The sequence below is a fragment of the Arachis hypogaea genome, chromosome 1 (genome assembly GCF_003086295.3).
Source record: "Arachis hypogaea cultivar Tifrunner chromosome 1, arahy.Tifrunner.gnm2.J5K5, whole genome shotgun sequence".
NCBI lineage: Eukaryota > Viridiplantae > Streptophyta > Magnoliopsida > Fabales > Fabaceae > Arachis > Arachis hypogaea.
In genome coordinates, this window is record NC_092036.1 from 108398823 (window position 1) to 108424249 (window position 25427).

The window sequence follows — 25427 nt, forward strand, 5'->3', positions numbered from 1 at the left end:
ACATTTTAAATAAAAGTAACACTTTTACTTCAAATCAAATCAAGCCCTACAATCTATCATCCAATGGTCAAAATGATGTATCTTCACATGATGATAATCATTAAATCTTCATTGGAGTAGCCACCTTATATATCTGAATATATTTTACTCATTCTTTAAATAAAGTAATTAATATTTAAAATAATTAAAAGTGTGTTAATAGATTAATTAAATTGATTACGGTATAGTAATCAATATTTTTAGTAGTATAATCAAATATTTGTACAAATATCAAATAGGTCATGTTACAGTAAAGAATGAAATTTTGATGAAGAATAAATATTATTTTTTTAATAATAAAAAATTTACTAAAAATTTTTTATCATATGCAACATGCATACTTTGCATCAATTTAATTAATAAAAATCTTTATTTTCTCATAATTTTACTTTTTTTTTGCCGAAAAAATTATCATATCAAATATATATTGTTATGTAATAATTAATTTTTAGTATTCATGTAGAGATGATTAATTAGATAGATATATATATCTGTACCGTATTATAGTTAAGTTTTTAAGTATAAATTAATAAATAGTTGTAGAGTGTGGATAATACTAGCAATTAAATAAAACTGAAATATATAAACTAAAGAAGAATGATGAGAAAAAGTTACGTAAATTGTAGTAATAATGCAATGACAATTAATTAAGAAGCAGGAGTTAAACACAGAGAGATATTTATGTATGATTCGGGAGTAGTTAGTCATCAATGTATTGACACAGAATCAGAAATTTAATGGTTTTTGTCTCTTCTTGTTATCATAACATCACCCACTACTCCCAATCCAAAATTTCATCAGCTGAGAGATATCATGATCTTCCAGCACTCCACTACGCAGCTAAAATATTTTAAGAATATAATAATGAAAATATTTTATTTTTTATTTATTTAATCAATTAAAAATATAAAAGCATATTTTTAATATTTTTTACAACTTTTTAAAATAAAATTTTAGATTAAGACCATATTTTAATTAAGATGACTACTCACATAATAAATATTTGTATACAAAAATAATAATTAAAAATCGTTAAATAATTTAATGTATTTAATTATTGTCACTAAATATTTTATTCAACATAATTAATATCAACATCTGAAATATCATCTTTGTATAAATAAAACATATTTTATGGGTCACTTTTAATTAATAAGGGACACCCTTTTTCAGTTTTCACTTCATATATAAAGGTTAGCTAGCTTAGGTAGGTCAAAAGTAAGAACTATTTTTTCCAAGAGAGAGAGATAGATGGATAAGTTACTTGCATCAGTTGTATGCCACTTTCTTGGACATTTTTTCAAAGGATGTCATAAACCCCAATACATTTTGGTTCATAGCTCATAGCTGAGTTTCAACTATTTAAGACGTACATCTTGCCGTTTCCTCTATTATTTCAAAATGATGGAAGTTAAGTATAGTTAATTAATATTAATATATATACTTTTGAGATAAATTTGGTTGGAAGAACAAGTATTTGTATACTAACAAAATCTCGAAGGGACATTATTACGATGACTCAGCTGACAGTTGAATCAGATGTAAACTCTACGTAAATTTAATTTATACCTTAATTATCTAACAATGACAATGGATAGAGTCACACAACTCTTTGATAAAATCCAGGGTGATGGATCATCAGTTGTAAAACACACTGATTATTTTACAGCTAATTGTTATTCTTCTATCATTTATTACAGCAAGTATAATCGATTAATATCCAAATAAATCCTTAAAGTCTTTTTATACAAGTACTTTCATTTTCAACAAATTTTAATGACAAAATCACTCATTAACTTTTTATTTTATTAGACAAATCAATTTTCAGAACAAATTTTTAATAAAAAATTTGACAAATCAATTTCTATTGTTATCTAATGAAAACATTACAGCATTAAATTTTTTAAAATTCTTAGATTGTTAGTTCTTTTAGGCATTTAATCTGATATAAAAATTAATTTGTCTAACAATAAAAATTTAAAAGCTAATTTAGTTATTAGAACTTATTGAGAATTAAAATATCTAACTAAATTTTCTAAAGAATAATTTAGAATATTAATCAATCTCATACTGAGACACTTGCACACATTTTATTGTCCTTTTTTTTCTGTCAGGGCACACTTTTTTCCTTTTGTAAAGCTCATTCTTTCATTCGATATACTGGTAGGGTATGAAATGAAAATTTTCATAGATATGCATATGCTTGATATATAGAAGTACACAGTTTATCTGGTAATGGCCATGAATAGCTTCAGTAATTTGTTAACTTCGTAGTACATTGTTACAGACCTAGCAGTTACTCTTACACTACAATCATCTTCGGAGAACAATTTACAACTTTAGCCAAAACTACAAACGTAGAATGGTATTCCAACCTATCTAGTAATAGTGTAATACGATCTTGTTACAAAAAGCAAACCATATCCCCCTTAATAGCATTAGGTTTACGATAGCAACCATTAAAAATGACTAAAACCAGACGAAAGAACAAACAATTAAAGCTCATTGAATCAATAATGGTAAGTGCCTAAAATGTCTACTAGTCCGCCGGGATAATTACACATGAAAAAACAAAATAAAATAAAACAAAAAACAAAAATATTCATTCTACAAATGTAATTCTCTAAGACTTACCAAGCATTTGGTTTTTATATTTAATTCGAAGTTTTGGAGCACCAGATGATATACCTTCTGATGCCTCGGGTTTGGATTCAACCCTTCTGACCTCTGCTATCCTAGAATTATTATTATTATATCCACTGGGTACAACAGGTTTCGGCTGAGGAGGTTCTTCTTTCTTACTTGAATTTTCCAGAGAGGATCTTTTTGCTTCTTCACTCCGCAGTTTTGCCAATTCTTTTTCCTTGCGTTTCTTCTCTTTCTTCAACCTTTTTCGCTCTAGATATTCTGGGTCATCATGGTGCCGTCCCTTGTGATCCTTATGATCCTCCCGCTTCCGTTTCTTTTCTTTGCTTTTGTGCTTTTCTTTCCCACGGCCCGAAGCTTCTTTTCTCAATGAGTCTTCATCAGGGTCACGCCGTGCGATTGAGAGAGTCTGGAGGCTTGCATATCGCCGTGCATCAGCGTCTATGTTGTTGTCCTGGATAATGCTAGATGATGATGGATCCTCTGGCAAAGGGTGCGAATAAATTACACTCGAGTCGGCGGTGCATTGTAATTCTTTGACTAATTCATCGCCGTCACTCACAATTTTTGCACTACCTATGCTAGCAGTCATGCGTGAACCACGGTCGTGCCAGGAATTAACTTCCTCAATATTGTGATGACCAGTGCTTATAGTCTCTGCACAATTCCTCGGGGGTGCATCCACTGAAACCGAACTTGTAGGCCCATGATCAATATCATTACGACCGGCGCCTAAAGATCGTTCCGCTATTTGATTATCAGTATCAGCTCGACTGGCTGCAGAAGATTGTTTAACCTTGATTTTAATCTTCGTCTTCCGTTCATGGCTATTGGATATAGTATCAGCTTCTTTGGAAACTTCAATCCGAGTTTCTATTGGTGGCTCCTGGTGAAATTCACTATTTCGAGCTTCTGTTGAGGGTTCCCTGTGGAACTCTGTATTATGAGCCTCTGTTAGTGGTTCCTGGGGGCATTCTGCATTTTGAGTTTCCAATGGAGGAGCCAGGGGAATTTCTGTTTGCAGTTGTTTTGGAGATTGCGTTGGTGGAGTTTCCTTCACAGCTTTGTCATGCACTTCTTTGCCAGCTTCATGAAGTACATTCTTGGCAACTTCATCAATCGCATCCTTCAAACCCTCACTCACGGCCAAATCTTGTGCTGGATTTTGGGTAGAGCTTGGCACTTCCAAAGGTTTACTATCTGGATCAAGAACAAATATGTTCCTCTGATAGTTAAAAGCATCTGTGAGACCCATTTGTAATGTTCTATTTTCTCGGGGAACCCCATGCAGTGTTGGAGGTCTGCAGAAAAGCACAAAATAAATTCATAATCATCTCTTTAAAAAAAAAAAAAAAAGAATACACAAAATGACTTCATAATATAATTGATTAGTGACGATGATTAGACCAAGTTATTTACCAAAAAACTAAGTTATCAACAACATATATTAAGGGATAAAGAAAAAAGAACTATAATAACAAGTTCCATTGCCCCCACAGTAAAGCACCAAACATTGTGCCCAGAGGAAAGGGTACCAAACCTCAAAATAACCGAATCCATAATATTTGCAGAAAAAAAATCCAGACAAAGAGAGTTTTTCAAAATGGGGAATAAAGAGTAAAAAAGAGAAGGAAAACATGAGCTGAAAGAAATATCCTACAACAGGGAAACATCCAAATTTCATTGACTTCATCGAATTACAAAGGTAGAGTCAATGGACAAAGTATATGTCAATCATCACAAAGGTGACTAAAATTCAAGGGAGACCAAGGAAACCAAAAAAGGAGTCCCAATAAATTCTTTTGTTGAGAAGGTAAATGAAAAAAAATGAATACAAAATTGTGCAAGAGTATGAAATATTTCCACACAGGTTGGCTACATAATTAAGTTAGCTGTTGATTTCTAGTAAGGAGCATTAAAAATAGACGAATTCATACCTTTTCGCAATTACTTGTAATATGCAAAACAAGTAGTGTCGGAGAAAGACATTATTAAAAGCCATCCGTCCTTCCATTAAACAAAGCAATGAGATGAGATTTTGGCTTGAAATTTCATCATTAGAACTCGGTCCTTCTTTCATCTGACAGAGTCGCATAACATGAGTGGCCAGTTTTAACTGCCCTGCAATGAAGGAGTGTAAATTTTCCAACGCTACTTTAGAGGAAGCTATATTTAATAGAAGAATTAGCATATACAGAAACAGCAGAAGCAGGATTCACAAAGAAGATACATATATGTTTACCAATATTAGAGACCATATCTTGGGTTCATTGATCAAATGATTAACATTTTTGTATAATAGTTTCTCAAAAGTTGATAGAGTTATCATTTGTTTAATTTGTCAGTAAAACTTAGTTCAAATAAATAAACTAAAAGTTAAGATTTGAGCTAAGTATTTTTTTTTTCATTTCTCTCTCCCTTCCACACTCCATATAAAAAAGAGATAAGCATGAATGAAACGTGTTTTAAAATTGAACCCTGTTTAGGATTCTCTGAAGTGAAAAAGTTAGTGGGACCTAAACTTTGGATCAATACAGCAAATTTTTTTGAACCGTGAAAGCCATCAAATTAATACGAAGGTAGATCTTTTGAGGATCCCAATCCTTCGAACCCATCCAAAACCAAAATTTCAACACATGCAACATTAGATGGACTTTTCTCATTTCTGAATTGGATTATTTCCTAGGGAATGGATTCACCACCTCTTAAGGAAGGCTCCTCCTGAACGTATTTGATAAATAGAAGTAATGCTGCATCAATGCCTTTCAAGTGGAATTCAAGATCAAGGAGGGCTCTGCTGGCTTCAATGCGAACTTGCCACATTGCCTTCAAATCCCTAAAAGGCTTCACAAGTTCATACACACGATCCTGTCGAAATCTCAAGTGTTAAATATTTTCAGTCCTCCTTTAGATAAAAGAAGTGAAGAGTAATAAGAAAACACTTACAAGAGGAATGAACCCTGACAGCTTTAGAGCAATCTGAGCCAATGTCCGGATACAACTGATAGTCAAGATTCCATTGTAGCTGGGCATGAGGCTGGCACAAAATACTTTAAGAATGTAAAATATCCTTAAAAGTAACATGGATAAATCCAACCTACTCATAAAGAGATGTGGCATTCTACCTATCACATTGTAACAGCCGGTCAATGCGTTTAAGAAGTGATGACAATAGGAGGATACTCTGTCATCAAGAAGTCAGAAAAGAAGAAATTGTTAAAATTAACTAGCCTAATGTTTACAGACATTATTAGGAAAAAAAGTGAGAGCCTTGAAAGATCAACAATAATGCACACACTAGGTCGATCAACCTATCCAATGATTATTAGTGTTCATTTGCGAATTCTGATTCCAACTATAAACTAAAAGCGAGGATTATTCTGGAAAAGAAACTAGTTTGGGATAAACTATACTTGGATAAAAAGAAACAAATAAAATGCTTCGATAAAAAGAAATAAATTATGGTCCAAAATTATAGTTTTAAGCTAAAAATAATACCTCTAATAATGGCAAGGAATTTTTTGAAAAATTTAATTATAAGCAAAAGCTAGTTCTTTTAGAATTATGATATTTTTATTACCAAACTAAATAAGTATAAAATCTTATGAAATATAAACAAATAGTTTCCTACCCTTTAATGTATTATGCAACTTTTTTCACACCCCACTACAAGATTACTTTAAACTTAATATTTTAAAACAATAATTGACTTTCACGCAAACAATAGAAGTGCTTAAGTTTATAGATAGTAAAAGTAACAAATGATACGATGTAAGCTCAACTAATCCAAACAGGTAATCATGGAAGTGCAAGAGTAACAGTCCATGAACCTGTTTCCCAAATTCAAGCTCGCCAACCGACTGAACCAATGCAGCAAGCCAGAAGACATCTGAATAAGGGTTCCCATTGTTGTCATTGTACTGTAAAGTTTAGGAGAGAAATGACATCAACAATGAAGTTACAGAACTTCTATATAAACCAAAAGAAAGTACACTTTTTAAAATGATAAAAAGTGTCATTGCCCACACAACTTGCATCATGAAACCAAAGAAGAATTATTAACAATAGAACTAGAAGTAACAAAAAATGATTCAGTACAACAGCTTTAAAGAGCAAAGAATAGATATAATTAACATAAGTTAAAATGATTTCATTTGTTGGCAACCTCTATGCCTGCAAAGACACAGATAATATCGACAATTAATACTCAATTTAACTCCCATCAAATTGGAGAATACAGTTCAGTTCATACAAATTTCCTTGTTTTCATGATTATGAGTCTATCTTATCAAGAATTCAAGATACTCAGAGGAATATATATTATATACACATAAAATAAACCATAAATAACTGAGCTTTCAAAAGTTCTTTTTACATAATTGCTTAAGTAAGCTATCCCCCAAACTGGCCTTTCGCTGTACAGCCAAATAGACCGGGAAATTTTTTTTTTGAAAATTTGACAAGGTGTATAACATATCGTAGAGTAATCCAAAAGGCACCTTTAAAAGGATTTTGTATACACCTTCAGGATGAATTCCACTTCATGGAAGCAATCTTAAGTTAAACTTAGAAGAAGGAATACCAACAGAAAATAAACAATCACCTTCAATAGTTGTAAAACAAATTCGATTGCCTCCCTTGGACTTTTCTTGTCTGCAGCTCTGACCATAGCTACAGCATGTGGAATGGCCTACAATATCCAATTATCAATGACTACATAGTTGCAACATGAAAGAATGGTTTATTTAACTAGCAGGCAAGCAGAATATACATGCCACTTAAAAACTATCATTGAATACACAAATTTACAGGTGATAAAAGGAGCGTTTAAACAAAGGAAACAGTATTTAGTTGTGTTTTCACACATAATAATTGACCAAAAAAAAGAAATGATGAAGATTTATATTCTGCAATTCTCAACACATTGAAACAAATACAAAAGACACAAATACTGGAAATCAACAAGTGTATAGTTATTAGAATTCTTATCCCCAATAACAATGTTCAACAAGAATGCCACAGATTTGTTTTTAACATTGACACTACTATAAAGTAGGGATGTCAAAGATGTAGGGAAAGAGAATTAGAAGATTTGTCCCATTCCAATTAAAGATTTTCCCTTTTTATCTATTGTCTCTATAAAATAGAATAATTGAAAGGCAACTCTGGCTATGCAATAAGTTATTCAACTTTCATGGAGAATTGTGATGGGCTTGCTCAACTCTATTACTAGATAGCTGGAACGATGCTATTAGTAACAAAGTTACAAATAGATGTGGTTAGGCTGAGGCCTGAGTAGTCTCTGTATGGTATCAATGCAATAAAATTGTAGAAGAAAGTGGAACAGCAACTGTGACTATTATTAATGGGAAGAAAAGATAAAAAAGTCTTTCCAAATACCCAGCCTCAACATTTTATGCCCTCAGCTACCCTCAAACAAAAGCCTCTAGGAATTAATACCGTATAAAAGAGGAAACAGAAAGAAACATTAATCGTTTAACTGACATGTGCATATTACTATATCATGGAAATCCATAGTAGGCAAACTTCGTGAAATAGTTAAGAAAAGTAGATATTGACAAATACAAATACAAATAAAAACGTTAATGCATTATTGAACACATCATTTGCATACAATCACAGTAAATAAAAAGATACATTTAAGAAAAAATGAAGAAACATTAAATGATGGCTTTCCTAAGAAAATATTAAGGAAATGTGTGTGAAACATGTATAATGAATACATATTTCAATCACACAAGACAGCAGGCATCATACACATCCTACCTCCTTGCATTACCTCAAGAACAAAATACTCAGCAAAATCATGAAAATCATTTGGCCTGGAAAGAATTGAAAACAACTCATTATCACTTCATTTTGTCAAATTTAAACGAGAGAAACTTGACAATAATTTTAGGAGACATACTTTGGGAGTCCAATGTCAGAGTCAAACCTTCGACTCTTATAAAATTTAATCAAATGAAGCAGGCCAGCGAAATCAGTTTCCTGCTAGCCAATGAAGTTAAGTCAAAATTTGATATCAAGTCATCATGAAAAAAGTAACTTGAATTGGTATATTGAGAATACGGGTTTAACATAAACTTTACTGACAGGAATGCAACAAATACTCAATACTTGGCAATAAGTTGATTCAAGAGCTTCACTAACTCTTCGACAGATTTCAAAGTTCAAGATGTATCTAGGTGTTCCATGCATACTTACAGAACATAAAACTTAAGCTGGAGTTAAACATTGTGATAGATGTTGGGGAAAAAGTAAAAATTTAATTAGATGAATAACTTTTCTTTCCTAGGTGCAACAATAGTGTATCACAAGCCAATAATTACATCAAAGCACGATCTAACAACAATGAAGTATGAATTTAACAAGTATTTTGCAAGAAATTAAAAAAAATTCACAATGCAATAGGTAATTCAGCATTTAAGTACCTCAGATGCTGAACTCGCCAATGCAAATGCTGCTTCGATTCGTACTCTCCAGAAAGCCTTCAGTTAGGACCAAAAACCTCAAGATGTTAGCTTAAGATTCATAAGGAATCATTGAAAATTGAAAATGTACAGATAATAAGGACAAAAGACCTTGGAGTCAGTTAGAAAATTGTTGAGGGCATTTACAACAGAAAATGATAACTGGGGCAATGCTTCTAAGGTAGAAATCGCTTGTGCCTGAGCAATAACATCTTTATCCTTCTCTAATTGATTAATCTAAGGAAACCATATAAAGCATCATTTATCAATAAATATAAATCATTGCAAAAGATGAAATATAATATAATAATAAAATTGAAAAATAAAAAAGACAGGATCTTGTAATAGATCAATGATGAGATGCACTTAGCAAGTGTGGATATTTCAACATTTTTAACATAATCCCTTAGCTAAACCAGCAATACTTATCATTGTTGTTTAAGCCCTAGATTAATTAGAAAATATACATGATCGTATTGGATGAAATCCCATCATATGAAATATTAAAACTCCACAAATGGTTCGGACTAGGCTAGAGTAAAACCATGACAATAATAGAGCAGTAACAAATCTCAACTGTTCATAAATTAAATAACTTTGAAAAATCAATTAGCTATGAAATTGACATGGGCTTATCCTTACCCACATCTGTACTGGTTGATTAAAATGAATCTCAGCAAGGTACTCCATGTCAGGGTCTGCTCTGATCCATAACAAAGGGGACTCTGTACTGTTACGTCAGATAAAGATGTCAGAAACTAAAAACAAAATAAGAAACAAAAAATATAAAAAAGGAAACCCAAGATACCTGGAGCGTACATCCATGGAAGGTACATCACCATTATCATCAGAACCATCTAGTTTTAGACCTTTCTTAGGCTTCTGAAAACGTCTAGCAGCAAGCTTAGAGTGGCACTGTATTTCTAATAGTTGCCATGCTTCTCCAGCCATTGGTAGAATTGGATGGTCATACATTCCATCAAGTTCATATACCCTGATACTCATCATCCCAGGCCATCCACTGTCACCATCTCTATTTTCAGTATTTGGATTAATATCAAGAGCTGATGTACTTGACGTCTGTGATGCTGTGCATCCCCTCAATACAGCCAATTCAACAATATTCTTCCTTTTATTATAGGAAAATCCCATCCTTAGCAATAGCAAACAGTAACTCATCAGAATATGAATAAAGGAATCATACCGAAAATGAAATATAAAAAGCAATAAGTGAATCATTATTTTATACCTTAAAATAGGGCATCCACATGAACCAACCCACCGAGGGAAGAAATCTTTAAGAAATGGTCGTTCAAGATTTCCAACCTTATTGGCAAAATGCCGAAACTGCATATCAAAACATACCAGTATACTAAATTCAATTGACCTAGAACACATTATTTGTAAATGAAGTAATCTTTAAACACATCTAAATCTAGACAAGGTTTTTAGAATTTCATGGTTTAATGTACCAGAAGCAATTACCTCCTTAGTACTAAGAGTCTTCACAGAACGTGTTTTATCTTGAGCACGAGAAACTACTGTTTGCAAAATCTGGAAATTTTTAAACAAACAGAAACAGTAATAGTAATCGTCAAACCCCTCATTCAATATTAAAAAATTAAAACACAAGCAACACAGAAAAAAGATGCAGATTATGGGAGGTGAGAAATGCAAGGAACTACAAGTAAAGATAAAAGGTCTCCGTGGACACAACCTATCCTAGCTTATATGTAACTTCAGGACATATGCATAATGATCAGAGCTGACAAAAGTACACAATTACTGATTTCATCTGTTTCAGTATTTTACTACAAACATCCACACGAGCTCTTCTTTTGGGTGAAATCTTTTGAAAAGGATCTATGTTGTGGGCAAGCATGGCCTTCAACAAGATCCCATCCCCCCAGACTAGGAAGGCACATGGGGATCAACTATAGTGTTTATTGGGGACAGCTGCTCCATGCAACTATATCAGGTCAAGTACTATGGAATATGGTAAAACATAATGAGTAAAGCACTATTCAGAAGCACAATTTGAGAAATGCCAAGGAATCTCACTCTACGGAAAGATTCAGGACCCATCTGCTTTTCCAGCATCTGAAGAATTGCCACCTGAACAAAATATGAAGCATGTGTTACAATACTAAACAATCAAACACAATGTTGTATTGGTGAAATGCTATATGATTAAACGGGATTGAAGATAAAAGAGGAACGGAATAACTCACAGCTTTCCACGATCTTATTTTTCCATACAAACCCATACAGTGCGTCCCATATAAATCCTTACAAGAAGCTGAACAGCTCAAAGCTGTGGCTCCACTACTATCGACTTTACAGACAGCGCAGTTTGCCTGTGATTGATTTATACATAAGCATACAAAAAGAAAATCTAATTAACATACTATCCGGTTCACATTTTCATCTCATGAAGTTCACTTCTGCATTTTCTTACTTAAAATGACAGACAACAAAGTTTAATCATAGCAATTGGAAAAACAAAAAATGTTGAATTAGAATGAAATCATATTTCTGTTTGCTACTGAAAAAGTCAAGATATGTCAAAATAGAAGAAAATCCTAGTATGAAATCTGGAATTCATTATCAGGCATTTGAATCAAAACAGTTTCAGAAAATTAAGAACAAGCATGCACCTCCCAGCAGCAATTTTAGAATAAAAGATTTGAGACAACCTTTAAAGTGTGTATTTTCATTAATTGTCTTGTCTCAGCTCAATATGCTAGGTAAATAAATTAGCCTTTGTACAGATCAGACTATCCCAAAAGTTAACACAAACCTTGTATCTACGATACCGCGCCTCATTATTGCCCAAATGTTTCTTAATAAAAAAATCTGTCAAGAAACCAGAAAGCCCGTCCAAAAGCCATTCTGAAAATAAGCATTCAGCCATAAGTTGGAGAAAACAGGTTTTCTACAAAATTGACAAAGAATCAGAAACTGAACAAGCAATAGGACAATATTAAGTAAGTACTAAGTTACCATCATCTGGTCCCTCGGGAGTGATATATACACCAAACCATTGTCTTGCAAGAGCATATGCAAGTTTTATCCTTGTATCAATGGTCTGTCAGAACAAACACTAGTGCTGATCAATAAGCATGCAAAACAGCCAAACTTCATGCAGGAAATTCACGTGTGAAAGGAAAAACAGTTCACCATTCCCTCAAAAGAATCTGATTAAAAAAAAGGAACAAAAGAAGTATAATAGTAAGCTAACCTGGTCGATAAGCTTTTCATCAAACAAAACTTGAGAACTAAATATATTCATAGATGCTCCTAAACTCATTGAAGAAACTGCCATCTCTGGCTCTATGAAAACTTGTTTATAAGAGTTAAATGGGAAGTCTGCAGAAAGATAATCCTTATAGCAGCTGCTCGCCAATAAAAATAAAAACATCCAATCATTATACAAATTAAAAACTATATATATTTCAGGCAAGAAAATTGCAAGTATCGCAAGTTAAACCTGAAGGCGCTATGAAAATATTCCACTGTATTCCGCATCTTTGACAGATTAGGTAGCAAACACATATGTGATATAAGACTGAATTGGTGATCAGGAAGAATTTCAAATGGGGCTACAGCCAAAGATATCCACCTTGCAGCAACTGGAACGTCCAATTTATATACATATGTTTTCCGAGGAGGATTATCCTTGCTTAAAACCTGAACAAGAAAGGAGATTCAAACATACAAATTTAACAGTGCAACGCATACAAGATAGAGATAGTTTCTTCGAACAAAGGAAGACAACTTTGAGTGAAATCTAGGAAGAAGGGATCATCTAAAACATAAAAGGTCAGAGAACAGGGTATCATGTATAGTTATCTCATTGAATGAACTAGCAGTTTGTCTTTTCTTTTCCATTCTGTCTATTAATTGGAGAAGTAATAATCCATAAATTATTAAGTGGAATTTTCAGATGCGATAGTTTTGGACAAATGAAGAGAGAGTGTGTGTGTGTAGAGAGAGAGAGAGAGACTAAGTGAGAGAATCTGAATCTGTATTACGATTATTGTTACTTTGTCTTGTGCTCAGTTCACTCTATATATAGAAGTACAGCTCAGGGGCAGAGAAGTCATTCTAATCTTAAGTTAGTTTCACTTTCTCTAACTGATCTAATTCTGAACTGCCTACACCTTCTAGAACTAAGGCTCAGCTCACTCAATTAGGATGCAAGGCTTTTTTACAATTTTAATCATTGTGGTTCTGGTCTAAGGTAGCATCAACCAAAGAAAAATATCAACAGAAATAACATTCTTTTCCATCACAGAGAAAAGGAAATCTCACTTTCCCCTTTTATTTGTGTGTCATGGAAGCTGTACACACAGTATTAAGCTGCTTCATAATATTGTGAAAGCTAAATGTGATCTTCAAAGGCAAAAGAAAAATCATGAAACTAAAAAAGGCATGCCCCATAGGAACCACAGTTTAATAAATCCTCAACCCTAGAGATGCATGCGGTGAGCATGGATTGAACATGCAACCTTCAGATCTTCAATCTGACGCTCTCCCAACTAAGCTATCACCGCAATTAATGCACCACCAGCAGTGCAGAGTTGTATTCTGAGTGAAGGTAACCCACAAATCATACACCACCCAGAGTTATACCATGATGACAATTTGTTTAGAACATATTATCCCAAGAAAAAGGAAAACAAGAAAGAAGAAAGAATGAAGGTTGTACTCAATCCAATCCAAATAGGAAGAGGAGAAAAATGAAAATTTTTCTGTAGTCTCAATCCTCAGATTTTTTACATCAGGCAATCCACAATCCAACATATACGATTACATGCATCTCATGACAGATTACAGTTCCTTCTTAAAGCTGAAATTCCATCTTAAAGCTATTTCAAGAATCTAACAAACAAATATTGAAAGGTTGGAGAACCACAATTACAAAACAAAGTTCCAGCAGCATATTTCCCTGTCCTACCAGACACATCATAAAATTCAACGCAATTAGGTTGCAGAAAAGTGTCCCCACTCATCACCGTATGAATGGAAGAAACAATTCCAACACCTAATAGTAACCAACTACTATCATCTGTACTTAAGTTTATCCTATTTTACAAATCTTAGGTTCTTTCAATGAAGCCTACAACTATGGCAACAAAGTCTTTTCTCAACTAGGTAGGTACAGGTGACTACATAAACTAAATGACGTCTTTTATGTCCTAGCATAAACTGTAACCATATCCATATATAAGCCATTAAATTGTAAGTTATTTTTTATAATACCTTCACACACTCGGTGTCCATTGTTGGGAAAGAAAAAATATCATAATTACAACTTGAAATCCAAAAGAAAGCTACAAACGCTTGCAAGTTGCAACAAAATAACATTCTTAAACATTAAAAACTTGTGAAAATAAGTATAAAACATACTTTCAGAACTAGAATCCCAAAACGTAAAATATCATTCATCACTACCTGATATAGCAAGCTTCCGGTACTAACAGCCACAAGATTGTGTGCTACAGTGAACTCCAGGTCGTAGCTGGAAATTAAAAAGAATAATAATAAATTTAAAAAATGCTTGGAGATGATTAAGTAATTAAAAGCATTATGCATTGCCCTGCTATTATCATACCAACATCGCTGTGAACTGTCGTCTATACAAGGGAACCAGCACCTCGCTCTCCTAATCTGGTTATCAGTGTGAAGAACATTATCTTTGAAATGTATCCCTGTCTCCGCCTTCTCTATCCAATAGTTAATACGAACGACTCTTACATTCTGCACCCAACATCAACCTACATCAGAAAACACAAATAGTAAACCTCCCCACAAACAACTCATTTCCCACATTCTACCACCATATTCCAGTTAAACGCTATGTTATCCACTACTTTATAGTAGCCCAACTTTACAATAAGCAGGCATACAAGTGTCACACACAATTTTTTTATTTTATTTTATTTATTTTTTAAAAAGGGGACAATAAGAAGAAAATGGAACACAAAAACAATCATGGGAACCCATTATAAATACATCCGTACATACAAAATATATAACACAACGTTCAACATTTTTTGCATTTCTATTAACTTGGGCACATAGCTAACTCAACACATTACTACACAGTACACACGTGGCAAGCACATATCAAAACCAATGTATGTCCATTTACTCATGTCACTCCAAATTACATAAATATTTACAGCATATATAAGTTTCACTAAACTTTCAAAAATTGTTCAGCATCCAAGCGCACAGGACAGCAACTATAACCTGCTTAGGCTCAGCAGAGGAATGAAACCCATTTTCAGAGACCGGCTGCTGCTCGAGCTGTTCACTCTCAGCCTTGGCCGGCTTGCAGCAGTTAATGAGCAAATTCGGCACCAGCTCCTTCTCCAGAGCAGACAAGTACACTGAGCCGGCAGCGTCAGCAGCCGAGGCAGGCGAATCGACGGAGCTCCACCTCCTGTCATCGTCCTCCGCCTGCTGCTGGTGCTGCTGAGGATAATACTCGAACTCAGTGGGCTCACCGTCGACGGAAACACTCTCAATCCCCAAATTCTCAGCGTGCAGGCCAACGATCCCAATCTCCGGCACGGCAATCTCCAATTCAGTATACCTGCAGCTCAAAAAGCCACAACAAAATAAAAAACTAAAAAAGAAAGAAAGAAAGATAGAAAGAGAACCCCTCTCTCGAATCTAATCGAATCTAAGTTGAAGGGGAACCACGAGAACAAGAAAACCTAATCAAGAACCGCAAGCAGAGAACATTTGTAGTTGAGAGGAGAAACGGGAGGAGAAAGGGAAGTGAACTGACCCGTAGACGAGGCGTTTGTGGAGGTCGATGGAGAGGCAGAGCTTCTGGTGGTGAACTAGGGCGCCGGAATTCTCGGGTTTAGGGTCCTCGTTCTTTGGCTTACGGGGCTTCGCCATGACACAGAGACAGAAAAAAAAAAAGAGAGAGAATCGATCTTCTTCCTCTATGTATTCTTAACGCTGTGCTGTGGTGTGTGGTTCGAGTTTTGAAGAGAGAGAAAGATCAGCGATTTTTTGGGCACTGGGATGCTCTCTTATATATAAACAGACAGAAGGGGGGGGGGGGGGGGGTTGGGTTCTGGTGGGTGACGATATAGTGCGGGGTTTTTATGTCGTCCCCTGCCTACTAACAACCTCCTTTACTTGTTGCACCTGAAATTACCTTTTAGTCCTTAAAACATCATAATCATAATCTTCCTGGAATGAGCATATGCTTCTGGATTTTAGAGCATATAATAAAAAGTATAATGTTATTTTGAATATACATATGTTTAGATGTAACTTGTAATATTATTTTATTTATTAGGGTATGAATGTAATTCATTCAAATATTTTATGCACACTAAATAATTTATCTTGAAATAGAATAATATGTTCATCAAACCTCATTTCATTTGACTCTGCTTCATTAATTTCTATCAATCTAAAGATAGCCTTATGCCATGGATGTTTAAGAGTGAACGGAATGTTATACCAAGAAGAAAAGAGCAATGTAATATATTTATGTCATCAACTATGTTCCTTAAAAATTTCAACCAACATTAAATTTTCTTTCTCAAATATATTTAATTAAAAATTATAGAATGTTAATGAGGGGCAAATTAAGAATGTCTGATTTAATTTAATTCCTTAAAACTAAATTATATAAAGAGGAATTCTAAAAAAAAACTAATAAAATCTATTATTTTTATAAGTAATTAATACAAATAATAAATTCAGATGACCTTTACCATTTTCTCTTGTATAAAATGCAGTGTTTTAGAAAATGCATCTTGTTTGAACATCTCGGATAAGAGATTCTCCTTCAACAATGAAGAGCACGTCACTACCAACAATCTAACCAAAAAACCCTTCAAAACCCTCTTCGGAAACCCTAAAACCCTCAGCGACTATGGTTGACCACTACAACAAGTACGAACCCTTCTTTCTCTCTTCCAAGTTTGGAACTGTACTAATTAATTTCACTTAAAAGTAGTTTACTTTTTAGGTATTTTTCAATTTCACCGGGAGTTGTTTGTGTGTTTGAATTTTGTGCTCAGACTTGTTAAATTAATGGCGAGGGCTTTCTACGATGACCTAACTAGCAAAGGTGATAATCAGCCCAAGACCGGAAGAACCGATAACAGAGGAATCGCTGTGGTGGTGCTCGATGCCCTCACCAGGTTCCATTTTTTTTTTCTCTGAAGACCCTTACTTCGTGTTAAATTCCGTTGAAACCGGTGGAATTTAGACTTGGTTGAATCGATATTCAGTTATAAAATTAGTAAAAAGAACTTGGAGATAATGGAGTTTGATTTTATATGAAAATTTTAAAATAAAACTAAAAACTTAAAAGGTGTATAATGTTAGTTTGCATCGTTGCATGGACCAGTGCACAGTGAAACTAGGCTAGTTAAGTTTCGTGAAGTCTGGATTTGGTTTTGAACTTCAAATCGGGGATGGTAAGGAAGTGTGGTTATGATACTGAAGTCAACAGGGGTAAACTCATTTGAATTGTAAAGTGAATTTGAGATACTGGAATTTTCATTTTTAATATTTTCTCAGTGTGATGGGCTAAATGCTGCTAATTTTCCTGGAATAGTGCTGCGACTTAGTTAGGTTTCATGAAACCAACGATTTGATTTTTGAGCTTGAGATTCAGATGTGAGGAAATGCAAGAATGATATTGGTTGAACTTGATGTATGTAATTGTAAAGGTAGAACGTGCATTTGTTCATTTGTTTGGGTTTTCATTGAACTGCTCTACTGCTCCAGACGACAATGGGTTAGAGAAGAAGACTTGGCAAAGGACCTCAAACTGCATACAAAACAACTTCGGCGGATCTTGCGGTTTTTTGAAGAAGAAAAGATCATTACCCGAGATCATAGGAGAGAGGTAATTGTTTGGTTCTATCCGTTGATTGGTGGCATTTTATGAATTGGTAATAGGAGGGCAACTAATATAAGCTTATAGCAATGTAAAATTCTCTCTTCATCAGAATCATCGTGTGTTTTCTATTTATCACATTAAAAATTAATTAAGGGATAATGCTTATTCCTGGTGCTTATATGGAGCCTATACTATGCGAGCATTTAAGCTGTTGCAAATATGACTTGATTTAGTCATATCTTTACATTTTGGATTGGATATTTCCCATAATCTTGACATTGTAAAGATGTGAAAGGATTTTTTTATTTGGGATCATGTGATTGTGTTTTTTTTCTTTACCACGATTGTTGTTTTGCTTCTATCGTGCCATCTTTCTGTTCTTCTTTTTTTCCCCTTCAAAATTTGTATTTTCTTATAGTATTCTCTAGATCTCGAATAATGAAGAGTAGCTATGTTCTTTTAAGATTATTATTTTAGAGGATTTATCATTTTGTTTGTTGCCTCTAAGATCTAAAGTTTGTTCATTCTATTTTAATTTTAAATTGATCTGTAAATGTGTTATTTTTATTTATTTTTAATTATTATTGGTTATTTCTAGATTTTTATGGGCAATTGAGCATGTAAATGTTTTCTCCATCTGTTACCTATCTTCTGATTTTACCACAGACAGCAAAGGGTGCAAAAATGTATAGTGCTGCTGTAGCTGCTACAGCTGATGGTCATCCGACAGCCAGAGAGGGAGAAGAAAAGGTCAAGCTGCACACACACTCTTATTGTTGTCTGGATTATGCACAGGTTCATCTCTTATCACTTATTCTTCTATAAATTGGTAAAGTGTAACTCCATCAATGATATTATTATTATTTATTGCACAGAGAAGGGAAACTCAATGTTATTTTGCCTGTTTCTGGGACAACTTTCTTAATCAGTAAAACCAAATTTTACCCCTCTGTCGTATATTGAAATTCAGTTGAATTTTGTTGCAGATATATGATGTGGTTAGGTACAGACTTCATCGGATGAAGCATAAGCTGAAAGATGAATTGGAGGATAAAAACACAGTTCAGGAATATGTATGTCCAACCTGTGGGAAAAGGTTTTAGTAATTCATTGTAATTTCATTATGATGATTTTTCATAGTTACTTAAATTGATGTATTTCCATTCCATAATACTTGAAGCTATGAATTATTTTAGATATAATGCTTTGGATGCACTGCGGTTAATATCTTTTGAAGATGAGGACTTCCATTGTGAAAGTTGTAATGGAAGGCTTGAGGTTGAAAGTGATAAGATAGCTTCTCAAGAAGCAGGAGATGGAGATGATAACGTAAGGAGACGACGACGGGAAAAGTTAAAGGACATGCTTCAGAAGATGGAGGTTCTTATATAATTTTGTTATGCTGTTCATTTCAGTCATTAGCTTTATATGATGGATTATTTCATTTACAATGGTAATTTTTTATGATGGATATCACTGTTGTTTCCTGTAATTGAGGAACTCTTTTTGAAAAATGTAATTTTCTAGTAAATAATAACTTCGAAGTTGGGTCTTGCATTTATGGATTAAACAAGCTGAGAGGAACTTTGTTGAAACTATTAGAATTTATTATCCATACTGCTGTTAGTGTTCCAATTTACAGATGTGTCCTTAGCTTTTATGCTTCTATTAATTGAATAAAACAATTATACCTATTGTACACATCTGCTTGCATACACTCTCTGTCCCGAACTTGAATATAAAAGTTATCCCTCTCCAGTAACAACTGAATTCTCTCCTCCCTCCCATTTCCTTGCTACTGTGTAGTCGGTTCTGTATGTTTCCATGATTCCATCTATCTGGTAGCTCTTGCAGTTTTAAGTCCTAGCCAACTTCCTTTCCCTTTATTTTTTTTTTCTCACATAAACTTCAGTAGCAGGAGATTATTTATCAAAATTCCTTTCAGATATCTTGTGTTTCGAGTTCTTTTTAATTTATATAAATTTTTAAACTCTTTCATTTTACTGATGTGAGAAACCCATATTACATGCAACTGGAAACTCACTAACTTCAAAGTAGGAGGAGACCAAGGGGGCCAAGAGAACCCTGTTTTCCATTCTCCTATACTGGGTATAGGAGAGGATCAGAGGAATGAAATTGGTGTCATTTCAAGACTGGCCACATTTTTATGGTGGCCTAAATTTAGTGGGCAGCTGGATTTGTTGGTACTATGTTTGCTTCTTTAGAAATGGCCTGACACTCTTTGTAGCTGAACTTGACAGACTTGCAAGTTTAAAGGAATTCAATGACCTTAAGAGTTTTAAACATGGTCCAGTTTATAAGTCCAAATGCAACTTTGATATTGCTGTTCGTTGGTTTAATTTTGTGTGGATTTCATCACATTTGTTAGATTTTACATAGTCTTTGTTTATTGTTGCTAATGCCTCACAATTCATTTTGTTTGTGATGACTATTGTACTTGTGTAAGTGCAGGTACAACTTAAACCATTAATGGACCAACTCAGTCGGGTAAAAGACTTGCCTGTTCCAGAATTTGGCAGCCTTCAAGCATGGGAAGCACGAGCTAGTGCTGCAGGGCGTGCTGCCAATGGAGATATCAATGCTGCTGATTCTAAAATGTCTCAGATGGGATATAATGGAGCATCAATCCCTTACAGTGGAGATACTAAGGTAACATTTTCCTGTTTTGTTATTGTTTTTGGAATGCAAACATGCTGGGAAGTGACGACGCATTGCATTCTTTATCCTCTGTTTTCCAACTTTTATGTATTGTTTTCTGTTTTGGTGATCCAGCTCCACTGTGCAGATGCAAGGCAGCAAATTTTATCTTAGGATTTGAATCTATAGGTTATGTTGAATAGAATTGCAGTTATTTTGGGATTAATTGAGATATACTATGAGGGGTAGAAAGAAAAAAAACATTTTTCTGCAGATGGCTAATTTTATTCAAAAAAGAGTGTTACACTGGTATTTATTTTAATGGAAATACAGAAATATAATAGAAACGTAAAAGATAACAGAGGAATTTCGAGAGTCCTCTTCTCTCCTAGCCTAGGCCTTTCCAAATCTTTTCCTACCTCTCACCTAATCAGCTCCTCCTTTTATTGCCTTCCCTCAAATTAATTATCATAATTAGCATTCAACTCCAACGATTACGCCTCCTTGATTCTCTCATCTGACTAATCCAATCATCAATTATTGTCACTCAATTATTGTCACTTATGATTACACATTTCTCCTGCCTATTATTCCTCCCTTTTCTTTATTGCTTCTTCTAGAATAATGACAAGGTAGTAAAGGGATTATTTTCTTCCCTTTGCTGCTGAGTCAGCATTCTCTCTCTCTCCAAGGTATGTAACAATACCTTCCCCTTGAAGCATCACCTTGTCCTCAAGGTGGACGGAAGGAAAGGCTTCTTGAATTGCAGCTGTATGATGACAGTTGCAGCTCTTCCCGCTCAGGTTCCCCTGCATGGGCCTCTTGGTTCATCCCTACGTCTCCTGCTGCCTCCTCTTCTCCTGCATGGGCCTCTTGGTTCATCCCTACGTCTCCTGCTGCCTCCTCTTCTGCATCTTCTCCTAGAAGTATGATTTGATAGTGCTTCATGGAGCACCTATGATCAGGTCCCCACTTCTCTCCACATCTAAAGCACAACCCTTTCCTCTGTCTCTCTGCCCAGTCTTCGTTCGAGAGCCGCCGTGTGCCGCGAGTCGTCTGCGAATGAGAAGTGTTGTTGCCTCCGTTCAAACTGGTGGTAAGGCCTGTACGAGGAGTAGGGGTGCCTCTGTTTGTGTTGGATCCAATCTCGCCCCTTGATTCGCTGCTGCCGTCGTGGGTGTTGTACTTCGCCGAACTAGAATTTTTGAAAAATCCAAATCTAGCTCCCACTGAACCAGATCCACCTGATCCATTCCCTTCTGGCAGCCCCTCCACCCTCTTGCCGTTAGGGTCAACCCCGGTCTCCTTCCATGCTTGATTTCTCCATTCAATAGCCATGGCTCTATCCATTAAAGCTGGTAAATTATCGAACTGAGCCACCTCCAATTCTGCCTGAATTTCCTTTTTGAGTCCATTGACAAAGATGCACATGAGAGCCTCTATTCCCAGGTTTCTCTGCGTTCGTGCTGCAGCCTCAAACTCCCGCCTATACTGAGCGACGTCCTCCACCTGTTTCACCTCTAGTAACGGAGCCATGGGGTTGAGAGCAGCTCCAGGTTGAAAACGTTTCAATAAGTCCTCCTTGAATCGTCTCCATGTCTGAAATGGTGTGTATTCTTCCCACCATTCGAACCAGGTGAGGGCCTCCCCTTCCAAAGCCATTGTTGCAAAATCCAGCCTCTGCGCCAGAACTACTCCGATTACCCTGAAGTAGCGTTCCATTCTCACCAACCAGCCATTCGGATCCTCCCCCGAGAATACCGGTAAGTCAAGCTTTCGAATTGGTTCGAATCGCCTCTGCGCTTCGTCTCCTGCACCGTTCCCTTCTACCCTCTCGTCATCTTGCTCGTTCCTTCCACCATCATTTCCTCCTCCGGTGTTGTTAGTACCAGCACCTCCACCTTGGTGCTGTTGAGGTAGCAACTCCCTCATTTGTCTCAACAGATTTGCTGAGAATGCCTCCAAGGATCGTTGTTGAGCTTCCTGTAACTCCTCAATCCGTTTCTCCACCGCCTCCAACCTTGACTCCATAGCAGCTCGCGTGGACACCATGCACAGAACACCCAGAACCGTGCTCTGATACCAGTTGTTACACTGGTATTTATTTTAATGGAAATACAGAAATATAATAGAAACGTAAAAGATAACAGAGGAATTTCGAGAGTCCTCTTCTCTCCTAGCCTAGGCCTTTCCAAATCTTTTCCTACCTCTCACCTAATCAGCTCCTCCTTTTATTGCCTTCCCTCAAATTAATTATCATAATTAGCATTCAACTCCAACGATTACGCCTCCTTGATTCTCTCATCTGACTAATCCAATCATCAATTATTGTCACTCAATTATTGTCACTTATGATTACACATTTCTCCTGCCTATTATTCCTCCCTTTTCTTTATTGCTTCTTCTAGAATAATGACAAGGTAGTAAAGGGATTATTTTCTTCCCTTTGCTGCTGAGTCAGCATTCTCTCTCTCTCCAAGGTATGTAACAAAGAGTCAATCAAATTGGCCAGACTTAAATCTTCCAGTGTCTATTATAATATGGTTGCCAACTTCCTTGAAGATCTTGGTTCTCTGTTTCTTTTTCCTTCTCTATTTACTGTTATGTGCCCATAGTTGAATGAGTTTTAACCTTTTATCACGAAATTATTCATAAATGAATTAATAATAATTGAATATGGAGGACATATATATATATATATATATATATATATATATATATATATATATATATATATATAGCACTCAGGTTATACCATCATGAATGTGCGAACTTCTATGCACCCCTTGATTTTGACATTGAGAATATTGTTAAAAGCTGTAAATGCTAAGTAGGCTATTGATCGATGTGGGCAGGTTGTAGTTGACTTCAATGGAACTGAAGACAAAGGAGAGGGTATTAAGTCCGAAACTGAAAGTACATCTCTAAAGGTTTTGCCACCATGGATGATCAGATCAGGGATGGTTCTTACAAAGGAACAGCGCGGAGAAGTGAAGCAAGAAACAAAGATGGATGGGACTTCAACTTCCATAACGGCACAGCACACAGATGACAAAAAGTCAACAACTGAACAAGATGACAATAAGAGTTTACAGGCCTGTGAAATTATATATGAGCTGTTATTTTTTTCATGCTTTAAACAAATTCTGTGCTATACCTAGCCCATGTCTCCCAAAGGCATCTGAACGTCTGCTTTTTTGCTAAAGATCTCTGCCTCCTTGTGTATTTTTTACAGGATGAGTATATTAAGGCTTATTATGCTGCCTTACTTCAGCAACAACAAGAATTGCAAAAGAAACAAGAATTGTTAAATACAACTGAATTAGTTGATCCTTCTAGCAGTGCTTCTGGCCGTCAGGTTGGTGTCAAATCAAAACGTGACGATGCCGAGGATGATGGTACTGAGTGGGAGGAGACTCCAATTGGAGGTATCGTTTTAGCTTTCTGATATAATTAGACTAAAATTTGGGTCCTTAAAATTTAACTCCTGCATACCGGCATAAATCTGATTCCTAATATTTGTAAATTACGAGAAGTGGCCCATCTCCCCTTAAAAAGTAATTAAATAAAACAATGATTAACATTTGAAATTTATGTGATTGATTCTGAATTTGATTATACTGTTGTTTTGATTTTTGTCTTGGTTAATTGAAAGTATATTCTTAGTATGCATGATTGTCTCTTGGATGGCCATATCCATATGTGGAGCTTTATCTGAGGGTTGACTTTGAGAAGTAGCTTTTATAATTTTTTATCCGAACTAATTTTTTACCAAGACAACTATCACCAAAATTTAATAGAAATTTCTCTGAATTTTTCCTTTTCTTTATATGTTGCTTTCCTTTGGTTGATAATCTTATCATGTGTCTGCTCATTTGTGCACTGGGTCCATTGTTAAAGGCAACGGAAACGGAGGTTTCAAGGTTGCAGATTTGAATTTGAATGTTCAAGCTGAGGAAGAACCTCCAGCAGATGAGGAAGACGAAGATGACATCGACTGGGAAGAAGGTTAATGAATTTTTGTTTCTTTGAAATAATAAAAACAAAAAGAAAACTAGTCAGGATGATGTAGTAATGGCTAACCTATTTGTGATATGCAAGAACAAGGTCTCGTATTATAGTCATGCTGCTTGCAAATTATGTTGTACCATAAGACTATAGATAGCTGTTCATATTATATTATTATGGGTTTGTGCATGTTGCTGTGGTGACTTAGAAAGGAGACTTGGTGGTAGTTGACTTTTGAAATAGTTGGTAAAATCATAAGTTATTCATCATATTTTTCATGACCAACAACTCTGCTTTGAGACTATAGATAGCTGTTCAAAGAATAGTATGCTTCTTAACTTAATTTCATTGTGTTGGTGTAGTTGTACCATTAAATTAAACCAAAAAGAAACACCATTTTTTTTTTGTGATGGCATTACTATTTATCAAATTCTCTCTCTCTCTCAACAAAGCTTCCAACTTGCAAGATCCACGCAAGTTGCCCATTTCCCAAAGATTTTAAGAGAGATGGGCAGAAGTTAGTTCGTTCTTCCCTTGCATCTTCAAAGTCAAACATGATTTACTACAAGATTACTGTTTAAAATATTAAACCAAGTTGGGTTGGTCTAGTGGTTAGTTCACTAGTTCGTTTAAGCAAGTGTCGAGGGTTTGAATCCTACCTTGTGCATGCAGCAACTCATTCATGTAGCAACTCA

General features: G+C 35.1%; 3 protein-coding genes and 1 non-coding gene across 6 annotated transcripts; 1 reads left to right on the forward strand and 3 right to left on the reverse strand.

Moving 5' to 3' along the window:
* Positions 1 to 2521: 2521 nt before the first annotated feature.
* On the reverse strand, positions 2522 to 16335 carry LOC112708786 (transcription initiation factor TFIID subunit 2). 3 transcript variants are annotated; one of them, XR_011865333.1, is made up of 25 exons: positions 15979 to 16335; positions 15435 to 15780; positions 14794 to 14939; positions 14634 to 14700; positions 12667 to 12866; positions 12418 to 12571; positions 12180 to 12264; positions 11977 to 12068; positions 11408 to 11533; positions 11238 to 11291; positions 10662 to 10730; positions 10426 to 10523; positions 9985 to 10329; positions 9819 to 9906; positions 9288 to 9413; positions 9138 to 9194; positions 8615 to 8694; positions 8486 to 8528; positions 7289 to 7375; positions 6516 to 6605; positions 5811 to 5869; positions 5632 to 5722; positions 5388 to 5553; positions 4623 to 4801; positions 2522 to 3986 (listed from the first exon to the last, which is right to left on the reverse strand). XR_011865333.1 is itself a non-coding variant. In XM_025760718.2 (25 exons), the coding sequence occupies exons 1-25, from the start codon at positions 16092 to 16094 to the stop codon at positions 2663 to 2665; spliced, it is 4293 nt and encodes a 1430-aa protein (XP_025616503.1). In that variant the 5' UTR covers positions 16095 to 16335; the 3' UTR covers positions 2522 to 2662. The 3 variants fall into 3 exon arrangements, 2 of the variants coding, with proteins under 2 accessions (XP_025616503.1, XP_025616514.1); XM_025760718.2 differs by having other exon boundaries at positions 4623 to 4806; XM_025760729.2 differs by lacking the exons at positions 8486 to 8528; positions 8615 to 8694 and having other exon boundaries at positions 4623 to 4806.
* Positions 13660 to 13732, reverse strand: TRNAF-GAA (transfer RNA phenylalanine (anticodon GAA)). Its single transcript has one exon. It is a non-coding gene; the product is annotated as a tRNA-Phe (tRNA).
* LOC112708817 (uncharacterized) lies at positions 16265 to 25020 on the forward strand. The gene is made up of 10 exons (XM_025760752.3): positions 16265 to 17108; positions 17237 to 17359; positions 17952 to 18072; positions 18733 to 18861; positions 19053 to 19162; positions 19263 to 19446; positions 20539 to 20736; positions 23580 to 23819; positions 23960 to 24152; positions 24625 to 25020. Exons 1-10 carry the CDS (start codon positions 17089 to 17091, stop codon positions 24735 to 24737), a joined length of 1431 nt encoding a protein of 476 aa, XP_025616537.1. The 5' UTR covers positions 16265 to 17088; the 3' UTR covers positions 24738 to 25020.
* Positions 21457 to 22913, reverse strand: LOC140175370 (uncharacterized). Its single transcript, XM_072203451.1, has one exon. It carries the CDS (start codon positions 22774 to 22776, stop codon positions 21457 to 21459), a length of 1320 nt encoding a protein of 439 aa, XP_072059552.1. The 5' UTR covers positions 22777 to 22913.
* Positions 25021 to 25427: the final 407 nt, after the last annotated feature.